The sequence below is a fragment of the Mesocricetus auratus genome, unplaced genomic scaffold (genome assembly GCF_017639785.1).
Source record: "Mesocricetus auratus isolate SY011 unplaced genomic scaffold, BCM_Maur_2.0 Super-Scaffold_100006, whole genome shotgun sequence".
NCBI classification, from domain to species: domain Eukaryota; kingdom Metazoa; phylum Chordata; class Mammalia; order Rodentia; family Cricetidae; genus Mesocricetus; species Mesocricetus auratus.
This window is the reverse complement of record NW_024429190.1, coordinates 66687796-66703160: the sequence shown is the minus strand read 5'-3', so window position 1 is coordinate 66703160 and position 15365 is coordinate 66687796. Positions and strand designations below refer to the sequence as shown.

Here is a 15365-nt window from a genome sequence, read left to right as displayed (position 1 = left end):
TTACATGCATATAATTTTTTAAATCATGTTCACCTCATTATTCTTTTCTAGTCCTCTTTCCCACACCTGCTGATACCCACTCTCTTCACAATTAGTTCCCTTTTATGTCTCATTTGTTCTGTTACCCAGTGAATTTAATTATAGTTGTTTGCCATGAGTGTGGGTGGGTGGAGTTATTTGCTTGACCATCAGTAACTTACCAGTGGCTACACTACTCAAGAGAGTGTCTCCCCTTATTCTAGCAGCTATTTTATGGACTTTAATTATGAATGTTCTGGACTGATAAGAGATGAGGTTAAGTAAGTTGATGCCTTAGAACAGAGAAAACTTTGAATTGTTCATTAAGGAGTTTTTCAGATATCATTTTGTTCTGACAAACAACTAGGTAAATGAAATCAAGTAACAGCAATGAGGGGTGTGGTGGTGATGTGGTGATGACGATAATGGTGGTGCTTTGGGTGGTCATTGTAGAGATGGTGATAATTGTGATGATGGTGGTGTTAATGGTGTTGATGATGGTGTTAAGTAGTTTGTGGTGGTGGTGATAGTGGTGACAATGATGGTGATACTATTGGTGGTGTTTTTGGTTGTGGTGGTGATGATGATGGTGGTGGTGGTGATAAAAGATTAACTGTTCTAAAGAAATTTTTAAAAATAGAGTGCAATAGGAAATAATTTCCAATATAGGTGTATGGTTAAATTTTTGGCCAATTTCAAAAGATACATGCCTAAGGAAAAAGGAATTCATTACTAGTTTTGGAGTAACATATAAAGAAGATAATTTAAATAGCCAAATCTAGGATGGAAGAGCCACATTCTCAGCACTTGGATATGATACTGGATGTAGAAATGCTGGCATGGTAGCAAGTGTAAAAACAATATACCTAAAGAATTACCATACTTTGGCATTGATATGATAAGTCAAACAGCATAAAAAATGACCTCATGCCTTTTAGTATTTGGAAATTACAAGGTTGTTAGAGGGGCTATACTGTGAGGTAAAGTAATTCTTTGAAAAGATACTAGAAGTCTCTGTAGCAGTCAGTGTCTTTTTTTTGCCCTCATGGCACAGAGATTGTGGATAGCTTGTATAAGAGACTTTCTAAAATGCAGATGACCTTGGATGGTTCTCAGTTCATGGGTGAAGAAAACAGGCTCTCACAAGGAAGGGCCCTCACAAGCATCTCTTGTAAGTAGAGGGATGTGGAATTGAATGACTGCATGAATAAAGAGAATATGGGAAGAAAGCAAAGTAGTCCAGGAAGGCCCGAAATCTCCTATAAACTGAAATCTTGAATTAGCTTGGGTTGTACAGAAGCAACTCCACTGACTGGACCCCAGATTGAGAGGGATGGAGTGGCAAATGGAATTTTTTAAACTGTAGCCCAGACAAAATATATGCTACTCTAGGACACTTGTCTAAGCAAGTGCTTCGAATAGCTGAGAATGTAGAAAAATGTTACCTGAGATCATCTGTCACATAGTAGACTTCAGCATATGTTGAGTGGATGAATGAATTATTACCTTTATGTTGAACACATCCTATGTGTTTTGATGTAGTTACTGAATGTGTGTTCATAGGTGATCCTAGTCAAAGTGATATGGAGACTAGGAAACTGCTAGCCAAATTGCAGATATCCCTGAAGGATGTGGGAGAAGAAAATAGAGGTGCCCAGAAACTCCGTAAAAAGGGAGGAATTACAAAAACAGAATTCCAAAGGTGGGAGGATCTTGCTACCAAGAAACCCAAACCTCTCACTGCATGGATATGCATTTGAAGGCCAGTTTTGTTAAATAGCTTACCATATATATGTCAAGATTCCATTCCAGGAAATTCAAACCATACTAGCTATTTTAAGCATGAAAGGATTTAATGTAAAGAATTAAATGCACATTAAATTTTTGGAAGGATTGGAGGAGTAACTTCTAGTCTTTGGATCTAGGACTGCTGCCCAGAACGGGAGAGCAGATTGGCCCACCCATGTGCTGTTATTGCTGCAAAAGTCAGAGAACAGGAGAAAGCGATGGTGCCTAGTAACTTCTCCTCAAGACGTAGTTCAAGCGTAATAAAGCAGTGCTACTGCTAAGCATGCTCCTCCCTTTCAGGATTCACTCAGCTGGTAACGAACCTGGGACCCTGAGACCCTAGGTTTTCTCCAGGGATTAGTTCCCAAGTCCTCAGCCCTAAATACTTGTACATAAGAGCAAACTGAAATGGGCCCAGTAGGAAGGGAGGGATAGTGTGGGATAGCGTGTGTGTGTGTGTGTGTGTGTGTGTGTGTGTATAGCAATACTAATTGAAATTGGCTGTGAATTTGAGAGAGAGTTGGGGGGATGTTGAAGGAGTTGGAGGAGGGAGAGAAGGCATGGGAATGATGTAAATGTACTACTCATGTATAAAATTCTTAAAAAATGAAGGTTTTAAAGTAAAAATTTGTCACAAATCTTTTAAATTATAAAAACACGGATTTAGATAGAATAGGACTCACTTGTACCATGAGTCCTATCTGCTTTCTTACTCTATGAAGGTTCAGTCTGAGTTTCTTATTGCTCTTGTTGACTTTAAGCGAGGGCCCACAATGAAGCCTAATGTATGGGATTCTTGCCTTCACTGCTGTAGCAAACCTTTAAAGGGTCACCTCAATGTTCCATCATCTGAATATGATCTTTACAGGCTCAGTTCTTTAAAAAAGTTCAAAGCCAAATATAGTCTGTAGACAATTTAAATATCACATTCTTTGGTCTAAGTTTTTTTATGGTTGACATTTCTTTTTTTTTAGCCACTTTTGACATTTATTTCTTTTTTATTATTTTAATTTTAAATAGCTTGTTTTACATGCCAATCCCAGTTCCCTCTTCTTCCTCTCCTCCAGCACCTTCCCACCATCCCCCTAGCCTCCCACCCTATTGCCACTTCCTTCCACATAGGGGATATCTAGAGTCTGTCATTTCACTCAGGGCAGGGACCAGGCACTCCCCTAAGAGTCTAGGCTGAGAGAGCATCCCTCTTTGTGCTATGGGCACACGATGACTGTTTGTAATCCAGGGATAGATACTGATCCACTGCTCAGGGCCCCATAGGTTGCCCAGGCCTCCTCACTGACACTCACATTCAGGGGGTCTGGATCAGTCCCATGCTGGCCTCCCTGCTGTCGGTCTGGGGTCCAAGAGCTCTCCCCTGTTCGGATCAGTTGTCTCTGGTGGTTTTGCCAGCCCATTCTTTGCCAATTTGCTCATCACTCCTCTCTCTCTCTGTCACTGGGTTCCTTGGGTTCAGTTCAGTGTTTAACTATGGGTGTTTGCCTCTGCTTCCATCAGTCACTGGATGAAGGCTCCAGGATGGATATGGACATCAAGTTCATTATCAGGAATGGGCATTCGAGGTGGTCTCTCCACATTGCTTAGCTTGCCAATTGGTGTCATCCCTTTAGATCACTGGAGGACTCACTGGTGCCAGATCTGTCTTCTAACCTATGATTCCCTCTTCCCCCTATTCAACCCCCCACTCAACCTTCCTGTTCCCCCATGACCTATTCTCTCTTCCTCTTCTCCCCCTCTCCTCTTCCCAGCTCCCACTCCCCCCCACTCCTCCCCATGTTCCACATCTGTTCAGAAGATCTTGCTTCATTCTTCTTCTCTGGGGTACCATGCATATCTCTTAGGTTCTTTCCTGTTTCCCAGTATGGTTGACATTTCTTGAATGGCTGCCATGTTTTTGCTGTGCAACTTCTAAACAGGCTGCCCCACCCAACTCTTGGAATAGTTTTTCTCCAAGAACATTTACAATACCTTTGGCTCAGATAGTTTTTAATTAGCCACAGAAATCCCATTCGTTTATGAGAAAAGTGAGTATAACTCTTCGAGGTTCACGAAGTGCCACTCAGCCCTCACTTCCTCACTTCTCTGCTTTCTGAGTAGTGTTGTCAATGTCAACACATGGTCAAGAATATTTTCTGTCTGACCAAACATGTCTTTTACTGTAAGAATATTGCCAGGGCTTATGCTCGGCATCCCATTGTTACCCAACTTCTGTAGACCTGAATAGACTGTGTGTGCGGTCACTTGGTAAACTCTGGATGCAAATTCTAAGTCATGTTACTGATGCAGAAAAGGACAGCACTCCTGAGCCACCAGACACTCATAGCGAAGCCAAATCCAAATGACCTTCCAGGCCTAGCCAAGATGGAATCACCTAGCGTGGTTCATCTTCCTGCTTGGAACAAACAGAAATGGACAAAATACATGAAGAAACAACTTGCATGATAGTGGATATCAAATAGTGACTCAGAATGACCTTAAGAGATGAGGCTTGAAAAAAAAGGGGCTGAGGTATTCAGGAATACCCAGGCTTAGGGACCTCAGGGTTTCTAGTCTGAGTTCCAGGAAAAGAGAATGTGAATAGAGCCTGAAAGATTTCTAGAACTGAGAAATCAGAGCCAACAATCACATGACTGAGGATGAGTGAAGAGGGACTGAGACAAAGATATAATTCTACAGGTCTATACAGAGTCCTTGGTCTTCTGTAGCTGAGTCCTGATTGGTGCACAGGTTCATGGAACTAGGCAAAGCTTAAGAGAATCCCCACCTGAATGGAGCAGAGGTAACAGTGCTGCTTCTACAGGGAGCTATTGCAGGTCAGACCGTAGCTGTTAGGGATTCCCACAGCACTGGAGGATGCCCAGAATGGGCCTGCCTCAGCAGCAGTAATTAATTCTAGATGGATGCTACTTTGACTCTGCCTAATAAATCTTACACATAAGATCCAAAAGGAACAAACTGTTTTCCTGTCGTTTAACTCATCCAACGGGAAGCTCGAGAATATTTATAGGAAGACAAATAGATCCAGCAGCCAAAAAGATAAGATTTACAATGTTGGCTGTCTTAATCAAAAATTACCAAGTATGCAAAGAAGCAGAAAAATGAAACACATAATGATGACAAAACACAGTTGTTGTTGTTTTTTAACTGGCCCAGAATTGACAGGAATGTTAGAATTAGCAGACAAACACATTAGAAACCTATTAAGTGAAATTAGTCAGTTTCTCAAATCTTGTAAGTTATTTTTTTAAATCTGTCTCCTCCTGCCCCCACTCCTCTGCACCCTCTCTGTCTCTCTTGGCCTTTACAGCTTTCCCCAAGTCACAAGTGGGATGACAGCATTGCCAAACTGGGAGCTCATTTCATAGCCCTTTTAGCTCCCTTACGATTCTTTTCTATGGAATTCACTTGTCAGAACTTTAATGGCTTAAGGCGATACCCAGCATTTTTGGTTCTGTAGGTCAGAAGTCTGAGGTCCTAGACAAGTTCTATGCTTAGCAGATCATAAAACCAAAATAAAAGCTAGCCAAGTGGACTCAGCTTGTGAGTGTGTGTGTGTGTGTGTGTGTGTGTGTGTGTGTGTGTGTGTGTTACTAAAGACTGAACCTCTACCAATGAGCTATGTCCCTAGACTTTTTCTTCCTTTTTACTTTGAAATGAGGCCTCATTGCATTGCTCAGGCTGGCTTTGAACTCATCCTGTAGCCTGGCCTAGTCTTGGACTTTCTTGTATTCTTCATGCTTCAGCCTCCCTTGTGGAGTGGCTGGAATTATAGCCCTGATTTGATCTCTGATCCAGAAGCATTGGTTAATAACACTCTTAAAGGATTGTTCATGATGTTGGCAGAATTCTGGACCTTGTTCTTGTGGCCTGGAATGTTTTTTTTTTCTGGCCAGTTATTGACAAATAATGTCTGCCATTAGCCTTTCTCTGATCCTGTGGACGTCTCTTGGGAACCAGCAGTTGCATTTTGAATCCTTCTCAGAGTTAGCTGATCCTGTGGGCGTCTCTTTGGGACCAGCAGTTGCATTTTGAATCCTTCTCAGAGTTAGCTGGCATTCATAACAGCCTCCTTAGCTGCCAGACAGAGAAAGTTCTCTGCTCTTACTGGCTCAGGTTGAAACAGTCCCTGGACTGTGTGTCTGTGTTCTGATCACTGGTAGCTTATAGCCTGGTCATAGAAACAGAAAGTTAACATACTCTCATGTCCTGAGCATTGAGGCCTACATGAAGCAATTCTTGAAATTCACTTACCACAAACTTGAATCTATTTTTTCTTTTAGATTTTGCTATTGCTTTCTGGATAGATATTAATGTACTAACATGTTACTCAGATTTTGTTACTTCAATAGAATATTTAAAGCAAGCTCAGAAATGAAGTTCATTTTGAGCCCAGTTTTGGTTGTTTTTTTTAAGGGGATGGCATGTGCATCAACTGTTTGGCAAGGGCTCTTTCTGTGCATCACATCATGGTGGGTGACAATGGCTGGAAGCAAGAAATGACGTCTTAATATAGGAATTCAGAAAGCAGCTAGGTCCTAACAGTGCTATCTTGGGGCATGGTTCCAGTGAACTCACACTGGGCCTTACCTCTTAAAGATTTTAAATCTTCTTTTAATATCATAGTTAAGAATCAGGCTTCTAACACACAAACCTGTTGGGAGACAGATCACCTTCAGCCATAGTACTGAGTACATGTAAAATGTTGGCATGTATCTCAAACAAATATAATGTAGATATTCATGTGGCCTATTCCATCACTTTGCATGGTCTCTGCCTATGCCCTCCCTTCTTTTGAGAACCTTATATAAAACTGCACCTCCTTCACTTTGCCCTTTTTGTTCTCTTCATACTGTTTTGTTCTTCTTACCACCTGGCGCTGATCTTACCATTGGAGTGCAAGTTCTTTGAAGGAAGGTAAGTTTGGCCCGACTCCTGCTAGCTTGATTATTGGTGCTTAGAAAAATGGCAGGGGAAGTTCCCAGATTCTTTATGTATTTATCTCAAAAAATAAGTAGAAGTATTACTACTTAGTATTTTGGTTAGGATTAGTTTTGTAAACATGTGTTACTCATCCTCTATGCCTTTGTAGAAAATAATCTATATGAATGACTCTTGCAGAACTCCTTGGGATATTTGAGATAAAGAGACTTTTAAATTCCCAACAAGGAAACACAGAGGACGTAACTGGTAGGATTGGTATGAGCTTTGAAATTGACAGCTGTGAAATGTAACCCCATTTCTCTATATAGAGTGGGACTTTTTCAAAAACCTTCATAGCAGTGTATGATAATCAGACTATAAAAGTAAATTGGGTGTGATCATCTCTTCCTCTGTCTGTCATCATCCATTGATTTAATGGAACTCAACTACAGAAGCCATAAATATGAAAGACTAGAATCAGTAAAGACAAAAAGGAATGTTAGAGTGCTGTCAAATATATAAAATATTAAAATATAAAGATTATAAACTGTACTGCCTTTGAAAAATAACTAAGATTTTAGTGATTAAATATATTAATATATAGTATATATTAAGAAAAGAAATGATTACTGATAGTGAAATCTTTAAAGTAAAATTGAGCTAAAATAATTGATTCATAAGGTAAAACAGAATATAAAGTCCTTTTCAAAGGACTGTGTAGCTAATAATAGTTTTCTAAGTAATTTTGGAAAAGAATACTATTGATTCTAAATAGTATTAAAAAAAGAATACTATTGATGATTCTAAATAATATTGTAAAAGAATACCATTGATGATTATAAATAATATTGAAGAAGAATACTATTGATTTTGAATAGTATTGGAAAAGAAAACTATTGATGATTCTGAATAACATTTGAAAAGAATACTATTTCTGATAGTTAAGGGCTTCGTGAAGTTTCTGTTAGTTTCAAGTGTCAGGAACTTACATCAAACTGTTTTAAGCAAAAGTCAAAGAAGAAAATGAGGGAGAGGTAGTTTATTATTTTATTAAACTGAACAGACCTAGCAGAGTCGGGTGAGGAAGAATGGGGGTCAACCCCTGTGACTGCATGCATTACATGGAGGAAGCTTCCTCATACCTAGAGTTGCTGGATTAGTAAATAGCAATATACTATTTTCATTTCATGTTGAATCTCAGATAAATAATGAATATATTTTTAGCATTAGCTATGTCCCCTATATTAGGGCAACAATAAAATTTTTATTTATCTTACATTTAACTTTACAGCAAATGTACTTTTTCTTCTGAAAACCTTGCCCAATCACAGAGATTTCAGTTATTAAAAAAAAAAAAGACAAAATTCTGCAGATGGAAAATACATTGGGAAATGTTGAGGAGCTCAAGGGAGGGAGTTAGGAATGGAAATAATGAGGATGCATTGTTTATATAAATAAAATTTAAAATAAATAGAAATGGCAGCTACCTGGCTGAATAAGAAACAGTGATAAAAATCTACAGGTACCACATGAGTGAAGGAATATGCCCTTCTGTGGACACCAAGAGGGTGAAGGAATGCAAAACTAAATCTAGGTAAACAGACCACAGTGCATGAAATTACACATAAAATGTACAAATGCAAACTGTGAGTAAGAGACCCAGTAGAAGATGAAGAAGGAGCAGATTCTGAAAAAAAAATCTGTCAAGTGGGTTCCTGTTAGGCATCTACTAATCCATCTTCACTCCATGACACCTCCCATATCTAAGCATATGCTGCAAAGGAGCTGAGCCTTAGGCACAAGGCTGAATTTTTTTTCTCTGCCGAAACAGGCTGAAGCATCTATGTTCTTGTCAACTAGGGATGCTTTTAACTGTGTGTGATTGGATTCTGGCCATTGAAATAGTTAAGTGTGCCAAAAGCTTCTGATAAACTTTCTTGCCTACTCTTAAAAAAGACACACAGGGAGGTCCAGTCTGTAAAATGCATAGGGAGGGAGGTCCAGTCTGTAAGACACATAGCATAGAGAGGTCCAGTCTCTAAGACACATAGCATAGAGAGGTCCAGTCTGTAAGACACACACAGAGGTCCAGTCTGTAAGATACATACAGAGGTCCAGTCTGTAAGACACATAGCATAGAGACATCCAGTCTGTAAGACACACACAGAGGTCCAGTCTGTAAGACACACACAGAGGTCCAGTCTGTAAGACACATAGCATAGAGAGGTCCAGTCTGTTGGATCTGACTCTGATGCTAGAATTGGTGACACTGTTTTAAAAGAAGGAAATTAACCAGAAGAGAGATTATATATCAACAGTAGCAGGATGTCCAAAGGAGGAAGTAGCTGTGTCATTTATAATCTACTGATAGAATAGCCCGGGGATCCCCATTCTTCAGCACCTCTTCTTCATGCAACTAATATAATTCCTTACTGTTTACAATGTTCAAGTAAAGTGGGTCTTTAAAATTAATAACTGAAAACATTCTAATATAATTCCTTACTGTTTACAATGTTCAAGTAAAGTAGGTCTTTAAAATTAATAACTGAAAACATTCTAATATAATTCCTTACTGTTTACAATGTTCAAGTAAAGTGGGTCTTTAAAATTAATAACTGAAAACATTCTAATATAATCCCTTATTGTTTACAATGTTCAAGTAAAGTGGGTCTTTAAAATTAATAACTGAAAACATTCTAACTGATACGAAAAAAAATTTTATAAAAGTAAGTTTATGGTTTGGATATTGAAGTGATTTTTAAAGTTTTGCTTCTAAATGATTATCAATCCAAAGCATGCAAGCATTGTTACATTTTTTACTTCAAATATAGAATTCTCTATTTTAAAGCACCATACATTCTCCTTTGAAGTAGGTAGCAACAGTTAAACAAACGCAAATACATAGTGTTTACAGTGAGAACTTTGCAGGGAAAAACATGGACAGTCATATTCATCGGTTGGAAATGGTATTATTTTTAGAAATCTGCAACTTCAGAGTTCACATCATAAGCTGGTCTATGTATGGTTCTTTGGGCTATCATTATGCAGTTTACTTGCTGGTGAAGTGTTTTTACAGTAGTATTTTATATTCTACCCTCATAATTCAGAGACAGGCACGATACCTTATTAGGAATGACACTTTAACTCTAAAAACCAAGATGTTGGTGGAAAGATCACTATGTGATAACACTAATAGGGTGGCATGAGGAGATTGGCCACCCTCTGCTTCTGATGTTACTAGATGACATTTGTTGGATCTTACATCTATTTTTGGCTCTGATCTTAGGCTCTCCACCTACTCTTGGAAAACCAGCTTGTGGTATTCCAGTGACTTCATTTTCAACACAGTATTCCATTCATGTGTTGAAATACTGTGTATTTCTCATTACTGCAAAACAATATGGTTCTTCCTAGTTTCTTGACGTCAGTGCACCATAAGGAAATGTAGTGTGATTTGTTTTGGTGATTTATTTACTTATTTAGTGCAATTTTATCATTTATATTATCTGCAGAAAATGCAACTTACATTCATTCCCACACAGGATAGGTGCAGAAGAAACCCAGGCAACAATGATATAGTGTCAGTATTGCATGTGATAGGATAGAGTTTGAGGCATATTTTTTTAAAGTCCAATCAGGGTAGTGACCTAAACACGAGGGTCATCCTTCATTTATTATTTCAGTCTGGAGTTGTTTCGGAACTCTTGTGGATTCCCACACTCATAGAACAACCATAGTCCTCTGTGTAAGCACTCTGCCATACTCAGCACCTGCCTTCATCCCAAGGCCCCTCCTCCAGTTCCTGGTGCTCTGCTTCCTTAGTGAGGAACCAGGAGTGTACCCACAAAGTCAAATCACTTTCCTTTGCAGAGTCCTTAGGAAAGCCTTCCATAGAAGCTTGGGTGGATCTTGTGTGTAAGTCACCAATGTATGAGCAATGCTTCTATCTAGAGTAAAAGGTTTATTCCATTTCATAAATGAGGTGGCCAAGGATCAAAGAAGATCGTCACCTTACATAAAACTACAGCTAGATGGGTTGGTATCGTGATTTGAACATACATTTGTCTGATTATAAAGTCCATGTTAGTTGGTTGTACTGGCACACACCCTAATCTTAGTATCCCAGGAAGCAGAGGCATATTAGAGAACTCATTCAGACAGTGAGACCTTAGTATCCCAGGAAGCAGAGGCATATTAGAGAACTCATTCAGACAGTGAGACGCAGTCTTGGGGGGAAAAGGAAAAAAAATCTGCTAGTAATAACTTGGATGTTACATTTAAAGAAAACATACTAAGGCAAATTAATTGTGAATGAATATACTTCAGGGCCCCAGTGGTGACTAGAATTATGATGTGTGTAAATAAAACTGCCTGAAGTTGCCCTAATGTTTGACAGTGTCCACATTCAGAATCAAGGAAAATGAGATTGCCCAGCACAGAGTTAAAGGCAGACACAAGTGTCCTTGGTTTTAAAGGTTCCTTTCTTTTTCCCCATGTTGCCTCTTGTACCAAAAATGTCTCTGCTCTTTCCCTCTATTTAAGGCAAAATTCAGAAGCCAGAACAGAAGTGTCAGGGTGAAATGAACTGTCTCTTTGCAATAAACCCTCACTCTTCATTCATTCATTCAATCTTGCTAATATAATGATGTTACTCACGTATGTCCACTGAACATTGTCCCTGACAACCCTGCAAAGAAGACATTTTTAGAACTGAGAGCTAATCCATGAGTGGTCCTGTCCATTCTCTCGCTATCACCTCTCCCATTGTCAAGTGTGTAGAGAGACGAGTTTGAATAGCAAAGCTGTGTGCAGGTGTAGTTTCCAGCCTCACTATGAGTCCACAGCTCTTGAAAAGCAACTTTTGAAGGAAGCTTTCTGTTTGATGTGGATGATGGTGAGAGTTATTTTTATAGCGCAGAGCCAGTGAGTTCTCAGTGAGGAGAAAGTCCCCAGCTAATGAATGAGGAACTGGGCTTGGGTCAAAGCAGAGTACAGTATATCTTTTAAACAAACTAGTCATAAGCATAGCTTATTCCAGTACGTGTTGGGCAGGGCTGGGTGTTTTACTATATTTGTGAGAGGTTGAAGAGGTGTGAGCAGGGTATGTACTTCCATGCCTCTAATCCCATGAGGCTAAAGCTTGGTCATCAGCCTTCTTGGCCAAGAGACATACTTTCCTGCAACTCCACTAAAACCACAAAGGTGGGGAAGAAAATGCCTATTCATTCATGTAAAGACTCTGATTCAGATGGCTCATATGCCTCAACACAGCATTCAGTAAACCTCTATATAAAGTGTGAATCAGTCTTGGTTCTGTCAAGCTTGTTTTAGACATCAAGGCACTTTATAGAATAAATTTCTTTCTGGGTTTTATGGACTTGAAATGGAAATGAACATAGCGTTCAGGTGTTTTTTTATGCCAGTAGTTGAATGGTGTTAGTATCCAACTTATATTTTCATGTTTTAATTCACCAAAACATTTCTTCACTAAAGATGGAGAATTTAGGTTATTAAATGCAAACAGTGCCTGCTTCATTCCTTCCTTCATCTGTGTTTGTATTATCTATATTTGAAATGTCCATTTAGAGGATGAAACACTTTTTTGATACAAGTAAAAGTAAATTGTGCTTATAATTGTATTTTTCTCCAAGTCATTTACTGATTGATCCCTTACTTTAATGTCTCACAAATTCAGTCATACAGCAATGGATTTTACCTGCTGTAGGATGAGAGACCAGCCAAATGTGGAGAACTATAGTATCAATTGACTGTACCATGGGTCTGTCTACTTGTTCCATAGCCACATTCACCAGACAACCAGACTGCAGCATACAAAGCAATATATTAACCATGTCACTCGTAACAACATGGCCAGTAATCGTTATCATAAATACAACAGAAGTTGATTTTTAAATTAAGGCCACTGGTGAGAGTGATTTAAGTTTATGTAGCATAAATTCAACACCATATGATCATAGGATGGTGGATTAACCAAGGTTAATGTGGTGGCACATGGCATTTATTTAAAGTCCTTATTGATTGATTCTGTAACTGGCTTCCATGCTATTCCTTGTTACCTTTTTTCCATCCTAGGATGCAGCAAGGAAGAGATTAACCACTCTTATGACTATTCAGTTTGATACAGTGGTTCATTGTCTATACATTATACTATTGTATATTCCTGTGAGTGTTGAATACATGCCTATTATTTACTGAACAAAATGGAAGCAATATGCCAATGATTTGGATTGTAGTGAGGCCCCTGAAAAGATATCTTTCTAAGAAAGTACTGGAAGGCCCATTGGGGAAACTGAAATGCCTGGGTTCCTTTTGTCTCTTAATAGAGTCGGATGTGGAAGGCCTTGATGATCTAGGCACAGTTTACAGTAACATTGGCCAGCAGCTGAATGAGACAATGAGGCGCCGCAGACACTCGGGAGAGAAGGATTACAACATCGAGGTGCTTCTGGGAGTGGATGACTCTGTGGTCCGTTTCCATGGCAAAGAGCATGTCCAAAACTACCTCCTCACCCTGATGAACATTGTGAGTAGTGACTCCTTCCTGAGGCTTTTGGTCATTTCAATCACAGCTCTTGCTTGCTTAGTGTCCTCTGGGCACTGGTAGAAGAACCTCACTCAAGGCCTGGGCAAAACAGTGTTGAATTCAGATTCTGATCTCTACCTCTGAAGTACAAGAATTCAGTCAAAGGAAGCATGAAATGAAAGTTCCTTTTGCTCAATCTACTGGTTTCGCTTGTTACCAAGTGATATTTTCCTGTTGATTTAGCTGCACATGAATCTACTGATAGTTTGATATCATCTGCCACCCCACAGCCACTCAGTCCGTGCCCTGCCCTGAGTGGCCTAGCTGGGCTTCCCATCCAGCTGCCCAGGCTCTGCCTCAGCCACAAGGTATAGGTTTAAATTGAGTCTCTATGGTTCTATTTAGCAATAAGACTCAGGAGTAAAAATCCGCTAGCTCAGAAAGGCTGGGCAGCAACTAGCTAACCTTTCTTTTCAGCCTGAAAAATGGCAGGAAACACATCTCTTTCCTTGTTCTAGAACCAAGAGGAAACTCAGACTCTAGTCCCTGCACTCTCCTTCCTCTGCATCTTCTCTATCCAAATTGTTGGCTTCTCTATGACCAATTCCAGTGAGCTAGTTTCTGTCTCTACTCCCTGATTCAAGGTATAACTTTATTGGGCAGTCTCAGGAATGTCAGAGTACCATCAAAATATCCCACAACAGCCAAGTAAAAAAAAATCATGTATTTTAGAAGCCATGTTGAATGGAATTATATCATGGGTTTGATTTTCATTTTGTTTGAGGGACAATTAGTACACTGAAGTCTGCCAACTTGCTCTGGGTAGTTAAATAAGGTTCTTCCCAGCATTGCTCCGTCCCTGAGAGGATGGATGATTTTACATTGCTGAGAAATAACCAATGATAACACATCCAAGCCACCTACTTCTGAGAGATAACTGAAACAGTGGCATCCTTTCATGTATTTTATCCCAGGCCATTCTATAACACACAATATATTGAACTTGTAGCTTTGTTGCCTAACTCTCTGCCCTCTTTCTGCTTTCTGATGCTTGATTTTATTTCTTTTGGTACCTATGCCATTTACTTTTTTCATGTGTAGTGTATTTCATTTAACTATGAAGATATATATTAATGATGAAAATGCTAAATTTCATTAATAATTGTTTTATGCACAACAATATTTAATCCTGTTAAATAGTGTTTATTCGTTGAGATGCCAGTTTCTAAAATCACACATATTCCACAACTCTGTGAGGTTTTGAAGGTGTGCTCTGCATCCAAACTCAAGGCCAGTGCAGTGGCTTAAAGTGATGTTATCTGATCTCATAACTCTTCCCTCAGCTGCTGATTTGCAGAATTTCCTAGAAGAGGGAGTAATGGTAGAGGGAAACAAGGCTATTTTGGGGGTAAGTTGGATTGAATTATGTGGCCCTTGAAGCTATGCCATGGAGCACGTACAAATTACACAACAAGCCACAGAGTACAGGTCAAATCTTAGCATCAGAATTCTCATGGCTCTGTGGTGGGGGATTTGGACAGCTAAGCAAGACTGCTGAATTCCATATTGTGCAAGGAGATATTTGTGAAGATATGAACAGAAGCTGAAACCTGAGAATGGGAAAAGAGTGGAAAACATGGGAATTTAGTTTGGAACAAATACATTTCCTGTTCCCATATTTTTAGGGCCAATGATTTAAAAATCTAGTGATTGTAGGTGAACTATAATTTTATTAGGTAAACTAAACACATAAGAAAGTCATCAGTCATTATAGGTTCATTTAGAAATATTTTGTGAAATCTATTCAAATTTGGAATCATAAACAAATAAGCTACAATGATTAAAGTGTGTGTGTGTGTGTTAAAGGAATTTCAAAGTTGGCATGAGATTCCATGACATTTAGTAGAAATATGCCTATTGGTTACTATGTGGAAATCCTCACTAGGAAATCCACAAAGGATGATGGTATAGACTGTTTTAAAATACACTGAAAAAGTTGATAGATTCATGTCTGAGATGTAGTTCTTGTTGTAGCATTTACATAGTATGGAGATGAGACTTAGCAATGGTTAGACATTGC

At 39.1% G+C, this 15365-nt stretch overlaps 1 protein-coding gene across 3 annotated transcripts in view; it reads left to right on the top strand.

Moving 5' to 3' along the window:
- Nucleotides 1-15365, top strand: part of Adamts3 (ADAM metallopeptidase with thrombospondin type 1 motif 3) — a 207834-nt gene that overhangs the window by 146855 nt on the left and 45614 nt on the right. For all 3 annotated transcript variants that reach the window (XM_040747375.1, XM_040747374.1, XM_040747373.1), the window contains exon 5: nucleotides 13086-13285. In XM_040747375.1, coding sequence (XP_040603309.1) covers nucleotides 13086-13285 — 200 coding nt within the window. The remainder of the gene's footprint in view (nucleotides 1-13085; nucleotides 13286-15365) is intronic.